This window comes from Furipterus horrens, unplaced genomic scaffold (genome assembly GCF_987537825.1).
Source record: "Furipterus horrens unplaced genomic scaffold, mFurHor1.1.pri manual_scaffold_21, whole genome shotgun sequence".
Taxonomy (NCBI): domain Eukaryota; kingdom Metazoa; phylum Chordata; class Mammalia; order Chiroptera; family Furipteridae; genus Furipterus; species Furipterus horrens.
In genome coordinates this window covers 2,172,317-2,188,606 of record NW_028327191.1, presented here as the reverse complement: position 1 = coordinate 2,188,606, position 16,290 = coordinate 2,172,317, and the positions used below count along the sequence as shown (strand labels likewise).

Below are 16,290 nucleotides of genomic sequence, written 5' to 3'. Positions count from 1 at the left end.
CAGGTCCCATGGGAATACAGGAAGGGTCCTTCACAGAAGGGGGTATGACCTTGCCTGACAGTCCAGTTCCATGACAATTTATTGAGTGATTACTGAATCCCAGATGCTGTGCTCAGCTGCAGGGCTGGGGGGAAGAGATCAAGATGGATACGCCACGACCCCTGCCCGGACGGGGGTTATGGATTCACGAGGAAGAGAGACTCAGAGTCACACGTTTTCTTTTCCACTCGCATAGCAATCTGGGGAAGAGGCACAGTCATCACACCCGTTCCACAGAGGTGGCACCTGCGGCACAAAGTTCAGTCACTTCCCTGCAGTGGGGCTGGGAGGCAGGAGGTGGATCCTGGCGCTAGCCTGGGCTCCATTCACAGGCTCAAGTGGTGATCCCAGCACACGAGACGGACAAGGTCACAGGTAAGAGGTAAGAGGGGCAGAGAGGTAACCAGCCTGCAGGAGAAGACAAAGAAAGTTCTTCCTAGAGGTGCTGGGATGGTGTCTTTGAGACCCAGAGGAGGAGTGATTCCAACAGGGACATTGGGAAGCATCAGGAAGGGGCAGACTTGGAACTGAGTTTGAAAATCGGCAAGGATTTCAAAAGGCAAGGAGGTCGGGGAGCCAGCACAGGGCAGGCAGGAGCAGAGGCAGGACCAGGAGGGCCGGGGCGCTGGGGAAGATGACAGGGATGAGGGTGGAACAGAAGCATAATAAAAACAGCACATTAAAAAGATCACACACCATGACCAACTGCGATTTATTCCTGGAATGCAAAGACAGTTCAACGTATGAAAATCAGTTGATGCAACGCAGCCCTGGCTGGTGTGGCACCGTTGGTTGGTGCGTAGTCCCATAACCGACAGATCTGGGTTCAATTCCTGAGCAGGGCACACACCTAGGTTGCGGGTTTGATCCCTGGTCCAAGTGCATATGGGAGGCAACCAACTGATGCTTTTCTCTCACATCAAAGTGTCTCCCTCTCTCCCTTACTCTTTCTCTAAAAGCAATGAAAAAATATCCTCAGGTAAGGATAAAAAAGAGAGAGAGAGAGAAAAATCAATCGACGTAATGTATCATTTAACAGAATATAGGGAAAAAAACAAATAATTACTTCAATTGATGACAAAAAAGCATTTGACAATATTCAGTGCCCCTTCATGATATAAACACTCAATGAACTAAGAATATAAAGAGACTACCCTACCATAATAATGGCTATATATAAAAAGCCCACAGCTAACGTTATCCTCAATGATGAAAGACAAAGTTTTCCTCTAATACCAGGAACCAAACAAGGATGACCGCTTTTACTTCTATTCAGCACAGGACGTGAAGTCCTAGCCAGAGCAATTAGATAGGAAATGAAAAAAAATTAAAAGGAGGGAGGAGTCATCCAAATTGGAAAGGCAAAAGTAGTTATCTCTGTTTGCAGACATGATCTTATATCTAGAAAACACTAATGTTTCTTTTAAAAAAATTGTTAGAACTAATCAATGAGTTCAGCAGTTACAAGATAAAAAAATCAACACACAAAAATCAGTTGTTTCTACAGACTAACAATGAACAATCCAAAAACAAAATTAAGAAAACAATTCTATGGACTTCCAGCCAAGACAAAGGCACAGGTAGACATGCTCTGCCTCCTCGCACAACCAAAATAAGGATCACAACTACCTCAAAACAAAAAACAACCAGAACTGCCAGAAAATCAAACTGTATGAAAGTCCAAAAACCCAGGATTTAAGAAGAAATATTTACCCAGACGGGTAGGAGTGGCGGAGCCAGGGAACCAGGGTGGACGGGATGTGGAGTGGCAGAGACGAGGCAGCAGCTGCAGCCCGTGGAACAAGTGGTCCTGCATCCACAAATGGCAGGTAAAAGCCGGGAGGGACACCTGAGGAGCGATCCCAGCCCCAGGCTAGGCCATGCAGCTCATGGTTCCAGCGCCAGGAAAACAAAGCCTCATAGTTTCTGGCTGTAAAAACCAGTGCAAATAGGGGGAGCCGAAAAAATTGCCTGGCTCTCAAGAGAGTCCATTTAGAGGCCTCCATGGTCCTGGAACATACGCAAGCTCACCCACTCTGGGAACCATCACCAGGCAACAGCTAGAGGGGCGCCAGTCACATATAGGAAATGGGTGAAGTGACTGGAAGAGGGGCAAGTGCTGAGCACATGGTCTTTTTCCCTCTCTGACCCCTCCCCCAAATACAGGGCCACAAAGTGGTGAAACGAGTTGCCCCACACTGACACATCCCTAAGGCTCCACCCCTTACAATGTAACAGGTGCAGCAGCTCTACCTAATACCCACAAGGAAACACAGGGAGGCTGTCAAATTGAAGAGACAGAGAAGTATGGCCCAAATGAAAGAACAGAACAAACCCCCAGAAAAAGAACTAAGTGAAATAAAGGTAGCCAGCCTATCAGATGCAGAATTCAAAACACGGGTGATAAAGATGCTCAGAGAAATGACTGAGCACATCAAACGCATACAGGAAGAAATGAAGGCTACACTGAATGAAATACAGAAAAATCACCCTGGCTGGTGTGGCTCAGTGGATTGAGTGCTGGCCTGTGAACCAAACGGTCGCCGGTTCGATTCCTGGTCAGGGCACAGGCCTGGGTTGCGGGCCAGGTCCCCAGTTGGGGGCACGCAAGAGGCAACCATACACTGATGTTTCTCTCTCTTTCTCCCTCCCTTCCCCTCTCTCTAAAAATAAATAAATAAAATCTTAAAAAAGAAAAGAAAATCCACAAGAAACCAACAGTGAAAGGAAGGAAGCCAGGATTCAAACCAGTGATTTGGAACATAAGGAAGAAACACAGGATTCCCTCACTTATCTGCAGACACAATACCGGCTTGCACACCCATCCTCCTCTGCGATGCTCACAGAAACCGCAGAGTGGGCAGGGCGGGTGTGTCATGCCCGTTTTACACTGGTTTAGACCGGGGTTTCTCCACCTCGGCCCTGCCAACATTTGGGGCAGGACTCTGTCGTGTCCTGTGCCCTGCAGGGTGTCTGACAGCATCTTGACTTCCAACCACCAGATGCCAGTAGCAACCCCCCGCCAGCTGTGGCAACCAGATTTCTACAGACACTGCCTGATGTCCCCCGGGAGGACGCACCACCCCTAACTGAGAGCCACTGACTTACAGGGCCTGCGCCAAGGTCACACAGTCTACACATACCCGAGTCTCCTTGTGTCACACCTCCCACTCCTCCCCAATACACTCCGGCCACGTGAGGTCCCTTGAGAGCCGCCCGCACGCCTCTCCGCCAGGTTCCATGCCCTGGAGCAGAACATCCGGGGAACGTCACTGGCTTCCTGGCCCACTGGCTCCGTGTGGTTGGGCCAGCGGGACGCACAGGTGAGAGAGGGACAGGGAAGAGGTGGGGGTATTTGGTCCCCCCCCACCCCCACTCCCTGCACACTGGGATTCTGAAGATGACTCACTCAGCCAGGCTCTGGGAGCACCACCGCCTCACTCTCCCCAGAGAGGCGTAGGCACGGCGCCAGCTCCAGGCCGTTAGCCCGGGCGTGATTTGCTCTCCTCAACCGCACAGATCTTCATGGACTTACTTCCAGTTAGACCTTCCTGACTGGGCCATCTGTTTCCTGACTTTTAAAACCAGTAACGCCAAACTTCGGACCAGAACTCACACTCAGCACTTAGCACCCTGCAGCTAGCGTCAGGCCTTGCTTCCAGCAGGCTTTCTGCTGCCCGCCACCCACCAAACGTGCCCTCCTCCCTCCAGAAGCTCCGAACCCGGGCTCACTAACGCTCTCAGGCTGTCTCTCCATCCCAGGGCAGGTTATTTCTGTCCTGTCCTATGCCCTCCACTGGGACAGGGATTTGGGAGGAAAAAAGAAAGGAACTGCATTTCATCCTATACACATAAACATGGAATTATACGAGGGGGACCACCCCCCAAAAAATGGTATTTATTGAAAATCCTGTGTTTATTCTTACATGTTTAAATTTCAGTCACCTTCAAAGTCCTCTCCATCGGGTGCAGCACACTTAGCGAGATGTTTTTCCACGGCTCCAGGTTTTGAACTCGTCTATTTTGATGCCTTTTAGTGCTCCTGCCGTTTTTTGTTTCACCTCTTCTACGTCAGCAAAGCGTTTCCCTTTGAAGACTTCTTTCTTCCAAAGAAATAAAAAAAGTCTCTCAGGGCGAGATCAGGTGAACAGGGAGGGTGGGACACGGGGGTCATGCATTTTTGGTCAGAAACCGCTGAACACTCAGTGTGGTGTGGGCAGGTGCACCTGTAAATCACCCATTGTGAAATAGGCAAACGTATTTAAGGAGTCTTAAAAAACAAAAACAACTCACTGAAGCCGAACGCAGCCTCTCACAACAACGCCAGCTGGTTCCTACAACTCTTACCGAGCAGGGGAAGCCTGTCCTACAAAGTGCCCGCCCTCCAGAAGATAATTCTGTCCCCCCTCATATTGCTTTTCCCACTTTCCTTCAATACTTGGATGTAAAATTTATTAAAATGTTTTTTAAACTTTTTTTAGAGCTTTCAGATTGTTCATCGCAGGATCCCTAGCACTGTGCTTTGCTCATGGCCGGCACCCAGCAAATGTCCGCTGAATGAGCGAACGCCTCCAACCCCCGGCAGCACAGCCCCTGGTCACACAAGGGTGCTGGAGGCGGGGACCGTCTCAGAGAAGCGCCCAGCCCTCTTAGAGTTGTGGCCATAAACTAGGAGTGTCAGCGCTACTCCTTCTTGAGATGGATTTGAACTGGGTGCCTCTTACTAATAGCACTTTTTTTTTTAAATTAATGAAACGATATTAAGCTAACTAGGCCCTGCTCTAAACACCGTATTTTCTAACTACTCGTTTTGGAGAAACTGTTAACGCGCTGAAAATACCAATCACTAACGGCTCCTTGTGCACACGACGCTTTCCAGGTCGTGCAGTGGATCGGCACGTATTCCTCTGAGAGCGCACGGTCAGACGCCTGCGGGCGGGACTCACTTTCAGGGCCTCCCACGACACCCCTCCCTGTAGGTCCCCCACCCCCACCCCCGTTCTCTCTCTCCGCTTCCCTGTCGCGGAGCAGCAGGAATACCCGGAAACGCTTTGGCCGGCCGCCTTTCAGGGAAACGCCCAAACCGGGGCCAAAGAGAGCGCTGTGATTTCCAAGGGCGCAGTTACGATCCGGCTCCGTGACCCGGCGGGTGACGCCCAGTGCTTCTCACGCGTGAACCCGCTCACTCCTGCAGGCGCTGTAACTGCCTCGTGCCCGCCTTCAGCCTCGGTGTCGCCATCAGGTCCCCGACAAGGCCTTGGCCCTGCGCTGTGGAAGGAGCACGTCCAGCGAGGTCAACCTTCCCCTGGTAACCTCGTCTCTCCAGAGCTGTTAGCAAGGTGGCGGAACCACGTGACTAGCGGTCAAAACGCAGACGTTTCCGACGTGGTTTGTGACCAAGCCAAATTAAAGAAAAAAAGAGCCTTTCGGAGCTGGTGGAGCCTCGGAATGGGGACCGGTGGGCGGGACCTACGCTGGAGAGGAGGGGGCGGTGCGGACGCCGGTGGGCGGGGCCTACGCTGGAGGGGGCGGTGCGGACGCCGGTAGGCGGGACCTACGCTGGAGGGGGCGGTGCGGGCGCCGGGGGGCGGGGCCTACACTGGAGGGGGCGGTGCGGACGCCGGTAGGCGGGACCGACGCTGGAGGGGGCGGTGCGGGCGCCGGGGGGCGGGACCTACGCTGGAGGGGGCGGTGCGGACGCCTGCGAGCAGGGCCTGGGCTGGCCCCGCGAAACGGCCGCTCGTGCGGCTCCCGAGCCTCCCAGGCGCCCCGTGCACTGGCGCGCGGGTACCTTCGAATGCCACGAACACCGCGGCGGCGACAGGACAAGGCCAAAGGGCAGCCATTCGCGCCGGTCCGCGCCGCGCCGACTTCATTAGTTGTTGCCATCCGTTTCAAAAGTGCCGTTTCCGCGCCTCATTTTCCCTCGGCTCTCCGTCCCTCACCGCCACCGCGGGAACTGACCAGTCACCGCAGTCGCAGTCCTACGGCCCCTCGTCTGGCTCGGCTCCGCTCTCCCGGCCGTACCCTCGCCGCCGCCGCCGCCGCCGCCGCCTCCGCCGCCGCGAGACGGAGAGCAGCGAGCGAGGGAGAGAGGGACAGAGCCCAGCGCAGGAGGCGGGAGAGCGTTAGGGCACGTGAGGGCGCGTTGGCCAATGGCGGGGCGCTTGGCGGGAGGCGGGGCGGGGCCTACGGGGTAGGAGGGGCGGGCTGCCCGGGAGCGACGGCCCGGAGAGCGGAGGGCAGGGCAGGGGAGGGGAGGGGAGGGGCGGCCCGGGGGAGGGGCGGAGACACGGCGCTGCCGCTGCCGCCGCCGCCGCCGCCGCCGCCGCGGCTGCCGCAGCCTCTGGGAACCTGGAAAAGGGGAAGCGCGAGCGAGCGAACGGCTCAGTCCCCGGGCGGCGGCGGCGGCGGCCGGGGCGGAGGCGCTGCTGCTGCTGCTGCTGCTGCTGCTGTGGAGGGGCCGGCGGCGGGGGCGGCGGCGGCGGCCCGCACCAGCCATGCCGAATAAAAACAAGAAGGAGAAAGTGAGTCGGGCCCGGGCCACGAGACGGGCCGGCGGGAAGGAGCCGCGCGGAGGGCAGCGGGGAACTGCCCGCGAACGGGGCGCCGTGGGGCTCGGGGTCCCGCGCCCGGGCCCCGACGCCGGGGTCCTGAGGGCTCTGGGGGCCCCGCTCTGCCCGCTCTCGGGGTGGGGGCCGGGTGGGTCGCCCCGGGCCGGCTGTGCTGCGGCCGCGGCGGGGGTCCTCCCGGCAGGCGCGCGCGGCGGGCGTGCGGGGGCGGCTGACCCAGCCCCGCAGACTCGGGCACGGGCTGCGGGGCGGGGGCTGCGGGCGCCTCGGAGGGACGCGGGCGGGGAGCCGCCGGACCCCGCGGCACGCCTGCGAGGAGGGGTCTGCGCTCGCCGGGGCGCCGGGATCCTGTCCTCGGGGCGGGGCCGCGGGGGCGCTGCGCGTGCGGGCGGGGGTGTCCCTGCCTCGGTGCCACCCCAGCAGTCCCCGCCCGCGGGCGCAGCCGGGAGCGGAGGGAAGGACGAGCTGTGCGCCTTCCCAGTCGCCGCCGATCCTGTGCAGGTTCGGGGTCACCTGTTTCTGCTTCAAGTTGTCAAGCCCCGAGCCACGGAGAACGGCGGCGCCCGGACTTGGGCGGCGGGGGGAGGGCTTCCCGGGGCTCCGTTAGCGCCGCCCCGGTTCCGGGTCAGTCCGTGTTAGCTGCCCTGTGCGCGGCGCCTAACTGGTCTGCTTGGTGTCCCCAGGAGCCGCCGAAAGCGGGGAAAGGTGGGAAGAGTTCGAAGGAAGCGCCGGAGGGGACCGAGCCGGAGGTGAGTGCGCCGGAGGGTCGGGGTCGCTCTGCTGCGGGCCGGGGCGGCGACGCCTGCGGTCTGGTACCGTTCCCTGGTGTCGCGTCCCCTGGTGTCGCGTCCCCCTAGGGCTCAGCCATTCTGGGGTCGCTGTGCTGGGGCGCCCGAAGGTGTCTGGGGACGGCTGTGCGCGCCGTGCTGCCGCCGTGGTCCCAGGTTCCTGTTCCCTCACGTCCAGCGCCACCGCCCGGGGCCCTGTCCAGCCGGGGACGACCGCTGGGCCCCTTCGTTCGGGTCGTTCTCCTGCCACCGCCCTGGCCTTGCCTGGTGCCTGGGGTCCGGGGACAGCGCCCTGCGGGCTGGCCCCTGGCCCCTCTGAGTCCCAGGAGCGTCGCCGGTGTCCTTGGGGTTTCTGGTTCGCGTGCTTTCGTACAGCCGCCGTCTGCCTCATTTTCTTTCTGTCCCCGTCGGCCAGTCCTGCCTCCTTGGCTTCCTGAGGTTGGGCCCGTGAGGGACCAGCTGGACTGTGGCTGCCCGGCGGGCGGGGGTCAGCCCCTGACACAACCGAGCTTCGAGAGCACCGTCGGGGCCAGCGCCGGGCCTGGCCACCCGCCCCAGGCAGACGGGGGGCCCGCAGGCTGCTTGACGCGGCAGCCGGACGGTGGGGTCCCTGGTCGTGGCCCCGGGGCCGGGACCTGCAGCCATCACGCCTGCCTGCTGGCCGAGGCAGAAGGAGCGCAGGCTGTGGCCGTCCCCCGCACCAGCTTTCCTTACGGGGGGCCCGGGCTGCCGCTCCCCACCGCGGGCGCGTTCTCGGCGGTCAGCAAGAGGGTTCTCCCAGCATGTCTGGTGCCCGCCGCAAAGCAGCAAGCAGAAGCCCAGAAGGTTCCTTACGCACCCATGGGCGGGTCGCTGGTGCCGGCCTTTCCCTGCCCGCGGTCTTGGCAGACGCCCGGGCGTCGCTGTGGCTTGCTCGCGGTCGCCTCGCTGCCTTCGGGGTCAGTCTTTGACTCAGTTGACCTAATGAAGTGTGGTCCCTCCGGGAGGCTTGGTTGCTTGGTTGGCCTTTCGTTAAAAGCGCTGAACTTCACGGGACACCCTGACGCATGTCTCCCACGTCCCGAAGCCTCTCGCCGCTCTCGTCAAGCAGGAGGACCCATGGGTCCGGCGAGCTTATTCCTGTTTTAGCGGAAAGAGCCTGCCTGGGGGGCGGAGGGTATTAGGCTTGAGCCTGGCCAGTCCATGGGTAACTAGACGTTCCGAAGCCACGCGCGTGGGCCAGGCGTGTTTCCCAGGCGGACTGCCGGGGCTGCTGGGCTGTCAGCCGCAGAGGCCTTGGGGGGCCCGCGGCATTGGCGTGAGGCTCCCGTGGCCTCTGTGCCTGTCCCCCGCCGCTGCCTGAGAGCTGCTGCTGCAGAGCGTGAAGGTCCCCCGCCACAGCCCACGAGGACCCGGGGCGGGGCGGCACCGGGCAGGGCCTGGGCCGGTGGGAGTGGGACGGACTCTGCAGGCCTAGGACTGGGGGCACTTGTGCACCTGAACTTTGAATCGGGCCCTGCTTTTTATTGCCGCTTTTCCCCCTCGGTCCTTGTCCCGCTTCTGCGCGCCCCGTCCCACCCCCTTAGCAAACACGGCTGGCCTGGCAGGTGCCTTGAGCTGCTGCTGCGCCACCTGCCCTCTCCTGTCTCCCGCTGTCACCCGGAACTTGAATGTTGTAACCGGGCTGCTGTCCCGCACTGTTTCCCCAAGCTTCTTAGTGTCCCAGCCCCGTCACAGTCAGCCTTCACCCCGGGTCCCCTGTGAACGCCCCTCTGTGAGGACGGTCCCCACATTCGGCCGCACAGCCCCAGACGTGTGCGGGACAGGTGCTTGGCCGCAGCAGAGTGGCCGGGTGTGGGCATACTCCCACAGCGGACGTGTCCCGGAGTGTGGCCCGCGGCTGACTCAGACACGGCCCGGAGTGTGGGAAGGTCCCGACGCCACAGTCTGCCTTCCTGTCACCCAGCCTCACGCTGCAGCACGCTTTTTGGTTCAAAAAAGGGACCCTTGGTGGCCTGGGTTCTCAGGAAGGAATGAAGCCCCGCAGCGAAGGGTGAGAGCGATGCAGGGAAAGCGTCTCTGCCTGGAGTTTGAACGGCGCAGGTGCTAACTCCGGGGGCCCGGAACCACGGCCTCGCTGTGGGGGCCCTGCTTCTCATCTCGGAAGCGATTGGCAGAGTCCCAGGCTTGGCCCATTTTTACCGTGTGACAGACTAGGCACAACCCCTCTTGGGAGAAGTTCTCCCTGCAGTCCGTCTGGCAGGGTGTGTCCTTCAGCATCATGAGATCCCGGTCACAGTTTTCGCCTTTTTCTAGAAATTTCTCTTCCTTGAATAATGTGCATTGGTGCTTTTTTCTTTTCTTTTTTTCCCCTCTAAGTGGAACGTTCACATTTCACTGTTTGTCCACATGTGTCCTGCAAATGAAAGTGCTGCCCAGTACCTACCGCTGGTCTGTGTTGTGGGACACTTTTAAGGAGTGAGGCCACTTGAAGCGGGACACTGGAGGGACAGAGGGAGCTTGTCTTCGAGCAGCTGCTCGTGGTGTGGCACTCCCATTGTGGAAACAGCTGGGGACAGCTTGTGAATATTTAAACCTTAATAAATTTCTCAGGGTCCTAAAGGCCGTTTGGAGGGTCTGACCGCGCAGCAGTGGTTTTGTTTTGAATTTGTGTCCTGTGTGCAGAGTGACTGGTGTTAGGCTGTCAAGGCTGTCCCAGAGTTGTCCTCGGGCCGTGCACTGTGCACGTCCTGCCCCGCTCGGCTTTTGGGTGAGAGGCTCTGCAGCGACTCTTACGTAGTGTCCGCTGCCGTGGAGAAAGCCGAACGGGCTCTGTCCGCCTTGATAGCTCACTGACACCTGCCTTTGGAAATAACTTCTTTCTCTTCATCACCCGTCCCGTTACGTTCCCCTGCGGCCACCAGCCCCACTCCCGGTGTCTGAGACAGGGAACCAGGCGGCGTAGGTCCCAGAGGTGTAGGGGTGTAGGACTTCAAACGGAAGTTTTGGGAATACTTATTAACTTCTCCAATAATAATAACACCCATTACCTGTTAATGTAAGTAATGTTTTTATGAAAAATATCTTTTCAAGAAAGTTTTTTTAACTTTCTAGTCACTATTCCCTGCAGCAGGAATTTTAGTCAGAGTTAGAAAAGGGCAAGGAAAGTTGTCTTGTTAGCGGGTGTGCTTTCTGGGGCGGCATTTGTGATTATCACCCCAGAGAGCAGAGTCCCCGATTCCCACCCCAGGACACCAGAAGCCACTCTGTAGGCTCCTTTCTGGACTTGGGGTTCTGCCGGGGGCCTCCCACAGCACATTCTCTGCAGTTCTCTTCCCAGCTCTTTCTAATACAGCCCTAGACTGGACTGTAGAGAAACTCAGAGATGACCCAAAGGAGTAGTGCTTTAAATTTCTTTGAAATATATGTTTAATTATTATGTAGGAAATGGGATTCTCCACTTTTAAGATTTTATTTATTTACTTTTAGGAGAGAAAGAGAGGGAGAGAAACAGGCTGTGTGAGAGAGAAATGGCGATCAGTTGCCTCTTGCAGGCCCCAGCTGGGGACCCGGCCCACAACCCAGGCCTGCGCCCCGACTGGGAATCGAACCAGCGACCCTATGGTTCGCTCAGTCCACTGAGCCACACCAGCCACGGGCAGGAAGCCTCCACTTTTAATTGCCACCTCTTGGTTCATTGTCCCCCACAGCTCCATGAAGGAAAGATGAGGGGATGGGAAAGCATTTGAGTTTGTAGAAGCAGAGCCAGGAGCCTCCCTCCCTCAGGGTAATGGGGAGGCAGTTCTTCCGCAAGCTGTCCCCTTCCCAGCGCCCACTCCTGTCCTACTTACAAGCGAGACTCTACAGGCCCTGAGTGCCTCTGTCAGACCCACTGCCCTGGGGCAGGCATCCCCCTTCCGCAGCCTGTGTGGGGCCAGCGCTTCTGCACACCGCTGCTGGTGGGCCTGTGCTCCGTAGGAGGCTCACCCGTGCCCTTGACCTTCCCCGGTGGGTGCCAGCAGCCCCCCACCCCTCCAGCGTGGCAACCAAAAGTGACGTCAGATGTTGCCGGATGCCTCCTGGAGGGCAGAAGGGCCCACCGCTGAGACCGCTGCGCTGGGAAGCCCGCTCCGTGAGCTGGGTTAGCTTGCGAGCCTGGGAGCAGCGCCTTCCTTCCGAGCGGCGGTGCTCAAGCTCAGGGGTTTCAGCGCCTTCGCCGTCTGAAGGTTAGTGAGAGCCCCGGAGGCTCTACTCGGTGGGTCAGAGCTAGCCGTCCGGTGGGCGTCGTGTTAGAAATTATAACTAAAATGTTGGACTAGTCATCAGTTCATCCAGTGACAACGATAGCATGCCATTTACATGTTAACATAAATTGCTACAAAAATGCACTGAGAAAATGACATTGCTCTGTTTTTGCAAATCTCGTTAATGTCTAATTTAATAGAAGCTAGCCAGCTCCTCAGGTCTGCTCCTGCGCTCAGTCTGTTGCAGTCACGTGTCTTGTAGCCGGGGAAATAGCGACATGCTGGTGGCCATGCGGGCGGCCATGCGGGCAGCCTGTGTCTTAGCCTTGTCGTAGACACAGACCCCGGGGGGGCCTGCGGGACCCCACTTGGGGAACTGCTGTGAGTCCTCTTCCGGCCTCCCTGCTGCTCATCTGAGTCCTTCCATCCTTTTAGCTCCAACTCAGGCTCCTTTATTCTGAAATTTAAGGAGGATTTTTGTCCCCATTTTGGACCATATTTTTTCCATCTTTTAACTTTAAGTAGCAATTATTTGCTCTACTGATTATCATTTGTACTGCCCGGGGCACCTTCATTTACCTGTGACTGGCCTCCCTAACCAAGTTGAGTCCGTGAGGGTAGCAGCTGAGCGCTGCCTCTGCACCTGCCGTTTCTGTGAGAGCCTGGGGTCAGGCAGCGTGTGGTGGTGCAGAGGCGCCCTCCTGCATCTGGGGAGCTGGGGAGTCAGTCTGCCACCAGCATGAGTCATGGTGACATTTTCCTAAGTCACAGGGAAAATCCATCTGAACAATGTCAGCTATAAAAAATCTCCAAGGCTCCCTAAAACATTGGGGAACCCCCACCCCCACCCCCGTCAGGGCACTGCGGTGTCTGGCACAGCACCTGTCAGAGGTAACTCTTGCGTTTTCTGGTCATTGTCTCCGTTTTTGTTCAGCAAGACTTCCTGGCCCCTTGGTGGGGTTTGAGAGCAGCCTCTGCGGAAGTGCCGCTTCCGCGGCCCAAACACGTGCCGTCTTCGCCGCCTCCACCTGGGGGAGCCAGAGGACAAGCCTGGGAGTCGCGCTCCCCGGGGAAAGGCTGGCTCGGTCGGAGGGCAGTGGGTTTTCCTTCATCTTTTTTTTTTTTTTTTTTTTTTTTTCAGATTTAATGTGTTTTATTGATTAAAATATTACATTTGTGCCAATTTCCCTTCCCTCTGCTCCCCTCCACCCGGTGGCCCCCCTCCCTCCAGTTGTCCCCCCCTTTTAGATTATGTCCATTAGTTGTGCATACAGTTCCTCCCAACCTCTCCGTCTATTCCATTCCCTCCTACCATGATCCCCAATTCCTATATCATCTCCCTCCCTCTCCCCACTCCCCCTCCCTGTTGACCTCCCCCCACTATGCTTCCCTTTTCTAAGGTGGGGTTAACTCCGGTTCTAGAGGGAGGTCGCTCTGACCTCATGCCATGTTTTCCCGGTGGCATCGTCAGAGTACCTGGTAGTGTTGAGGTGTCGGACCTGCACTGTCCAGGACGTTAGCCTCAGGCCACATGTATCTGTTTAAATTAATGAAAATTAAGTCGAGTTTGGAAAATCAGTCCCTTAGTCACAGGAGCCCCGTTTCAAGCTCTCACTAGAAAGTTTCCTGCTTCACAGAAAGTTCTAGCAGACAGAACTGCCTTATACCCTCGCAGTGTTTTCCGAAGTATTTCTAACATGAGTATGTTTAACTTTGTTATCACTTTTTAATATGAAATGTCAAATTTAAGATTAAAGGAAAAGAGAAATGGGCAAAGGAGAAGAAAGAAGGTAAATTTAGGGAAAGGAGGCAAGGAAGAAAATGAATTCAGTGATGAGATGGGAGGGAGGCCCTGTCACCACTTGGGCTCAGACCCCCTGTGTTCTGAGGACCCTCCATTCCCTCAGGAATGGGCCTCGAGACCCAAGGGAGATGTCCTTCTCGATGTCCTTTTTAGACGTTTTATCTTCATTCATCCAAAAGCACATGGTTAAAAAACAAAGCGGTACAGAAAGCTGCGGTCCCCGTGGCACCTAGTCCCTTGTCAAGTCCGTGTGGCAGGGTAAAGCTCTTTCTGTGCTTGTGCTGGTCGCCCCCCGTGCAGGCCCCCGGGAGGCGGGCGGTGTGGGAGAGGGCAGGCTCTGCAGTCTGACCTCCTGCTCAGCGGGCTGGGCGTCCCCTCTCTGTCCTTTTCCTCCCTTTCTCTCGCAGACTTCCCACCTGTGGGTGCATCTATTCCCGGTCACCAGCAGGTTCGTCCTGAGGCCCTGCTGTGTGCCGAGTGCCAGCACGGGGGCTGGGGATTCAGCACGGGACGCAGTACGGCCTCCGGACGCATGCGGTTGCTTTCGGGGACGCTGTGTGCGCTGGTGTTCCTCAGGGCACTGGTGGCACCTGGGGCGAGAGCACCGCACCCCTTTCAGCGCTCCCTCTGGTGATCGTGTCACAAGTTTCCAGAAACCCCTGGTGGGGCAGGACCGCCTCTGGCAGCCCCCTTGCTGGAGCCCTAGGTAGTCAGGGATGGTTTCACCAAGAAGATGAAGTTAAAGGTGAGAGCAGAACGTGAAGGAGCCAGTGGCGCAAAGATCTGGGGAAGAGCAGTCCAGCCAGAGGAATCAGCTGGTGCAAAGGCCCTGCGGCACAAGGGAGCTGCCGCGTGTGTCCCCAAGAAAGGCCAGTTTCACTGGAGAGAAGCGAGGGTGGCTCAGGCAGGAGGGGTGGACACAGGCCGCGTCCAGCAGCATCCTGTCCACGGCCATTGGCAGGCTTTGGATTTTTATTCTAAGGGCAGTGGGATGCCATTGAGGTATTTAGAGCGGGGAAGTATGATGATTTGACTTAAGTGTTTAAAAGATCTCTGCAGCAGGTCTCTGTGTAGGAAATAGAGGGGCAAGAGGTGAAGAACGGAGACCGCTAGGAGACAAGGCCCTCTCAGATGCCTGGCGTCCTGTCCGCACGTGCAAAGATGAGGCCCTGGTACCGCTGGCCGTGGGCTCTGGACTTGGGTGGCTTGTCAGCTGACAGCTTGCTCTACAAGCCTTTTGAGGCGTAGGACCCCTGAAGGCCGGAGTGGAGCTTTATCCCAACACCAGCAGCCTTAGTTTTTCCCCGACATGCTGGTTCCCTTGGAGAATACTTTCCTTCCCTCAGCCAGAGCTGTGCACACGTTCAGTGGCCGTGGACAGGGTGGGGTTCAGACCACAGAGGAAGCTGCTTTTCCGCTCCACGTCTGACTCCTGCCCTCCAGGGTTTCTGCGCCCGGGACAGAGCGCCTGCCTTCTCCCGGTCGCTCCCACTGCCCTGGCGTCTGCTGAACGCTCCTGTCCTTCGGCGCACCTGCGACTCCCCACGCGGGCCTTTGGTACTGGGGGCTTTAATTCCCGCGTTCCTTCGTTCTCACCTGTAATCGGGGCTCACGAGGTTTGCTGGTTGGTGTGAGCGCGTGGTCATTCTTGACGCAGAAAATCTTCCCGTCCTTCCCATATTTCCTCCTCTCGGCCAGGATTGTTGGCCTGGTGCAGGGGTCAGGAAACTTCCTGCAGAGGAAACTCCTCAGCTCTGCTGTTGCAGCAGGCGAGCACCAGAGACGCCATGTGTATGAGCGAGCAGCCGTGGCCGTGTACCAGTGACACCTCGTTCACGGAGCAGGGGGCAGGCATGCCACGGGCTGTGTCTGGGTGACCCCGGGCCTCGGGGGAACGCGGGTGGAGCTGGGCACTGCTGCTCCCCGCAGGGGCCCTCACCTGCGCCCAGCGGTGGGGGCGCGCTGGAAGGAGTGTTGCTCTGTCCTGCTCTGGTTTGCCGTCTTCGCTTCATTCAGCGTCTAGAAGCTGTGAGAGACCCGTGGGCTGACCTGCCCGGTTGCGCGACAGATGGCTTCTGTCTCAGTGTGAGTGTCAGACCTGCAGCGTTTGGGTGGAAGGGAAGAGGTGCTGCTTCGGACAGGGACCCCTTAACTGGGACACTGGCTAGGAATGCGGCTCCGTCCCACATCCGGTCACCTGCCTCGTCGCTTGAATGAAATACCTCAGCGTGTAGAGGACCTCCCAGACACTCATGTTTTTACTTCCCACTCTGAATTGATGGAGGCGCTGTGGCTTGGCTGCATAGAAGGCTGGGAGTGTGGGGTGACCGCCAGGCACTGGGATGTGCAGGCTTGATGCACCTCCTGTTGGAAGCCGCAGTGGCTCACTTTTTCCTTCAGAAAGCCTCTGGAGTCTTGTTGCCTCTGCCTCCAGAGGCGCAGCCTGCGCAGTGGCTGCTTCGGAAGAATTGGGGAGAGTGCCTGGCACCCCTTAGGCAGACAATGCTTTCTGCCTCTGTAGCTGCCTGTGGGCCGGGCGGCAGCCCCACCACCCTGGCTGGGCGCCTGCCTGGGACGGCCCCCCTCCCCCTCCTCTAGGACCCCACGCCAAACGTCAAGGATCCCAGTTCCCACCCTGAAAACCCTCCCCTGCAGGAGGAAGGGCACAGCTCCCACTTCGTAGGCATAGCTGCGGGTTGAGTCTCAGACGTGGTTTTCCGATCACCCCGAAGCCCCCGTGTCCCTCCGACTGTGGCGGGGGCGGGGGGCCCCCTGGGAAAGCCCACTGTGAGGAAGAGGCTGCGGCCGCTGGGAGGACGGGAGCCCAGGGCCTGCTCCTGCCCAGGCTCACCTGCGTGTGCTGC

The 16,290-nt window shown here is 58.1% G+C and overlaps 1 protein-coding gene and 1 long non-coding RNA gene across 12 annotated transcripts in view; one reads left to right on the top strand and one right to left on the bottom strand.

Moving 5' to 3' along the window:
* Positions 1-201: 201 nt before the first annotated feature.
* On the bottom strand, positions 202-5,898 carry LOC149990225 (uncharacterized). Of its 5 annotated transcripts, XR_016508895.1 has the most exons (6): positions 5,831-5,898; positions 5,166-5,307; positions 4,880-4,968; positions 3,966-4,142; positions 736-991; positions 202-447 (listed from the first exon to the last, which is right to left on the bottom strand). It is a non-coding gene; the product is annotated as an uncharacterized LOC149990225 (long non-coding RNA). The 5 variants fall into 5 exon arrangements; XR_016508892.1 differs by lacking the exon at positions 736-991; XR_016508891.1 differs by lacking the exons at positions 202-447; positions 736-991 and having other exon boundaries at positions 3,903-4,142.
* A 576-nt stretch (positions 5,899-6,474) lies between these two features.
* The window catches only part of PPP2R5C (protein phosphatase 2 regulatory subunit B'gamma), a 124,493-nt gene continuing 114,677 nt past the window's right edge, over positions 6,475-16,290 (top strand). For 2 of the 7 annotated variants that reach the window (XM_090265587.1, XM_090265588.1), the window contains exons 1-2: positions 6,479-6,566; positions 7,295-7,360. In XM_090265587.1, the coding sequence (XP_090121713.1) occupies positions 6,540-6,566; positions 7,295-7,360 (93 nt within the window). In that variant the 5' untranslated portion in view covers positions 6,479-6,539. Of the gene's footprint in view, positions 6,567-7,294; positions 7,361-16,290 lie in introns of all 7 variants that reach the window. The other 5 variants (XM_090265586.1, XM_090265585.1, XM_090265589.1 and 2 more) reach the window with 5 other exon arrangements.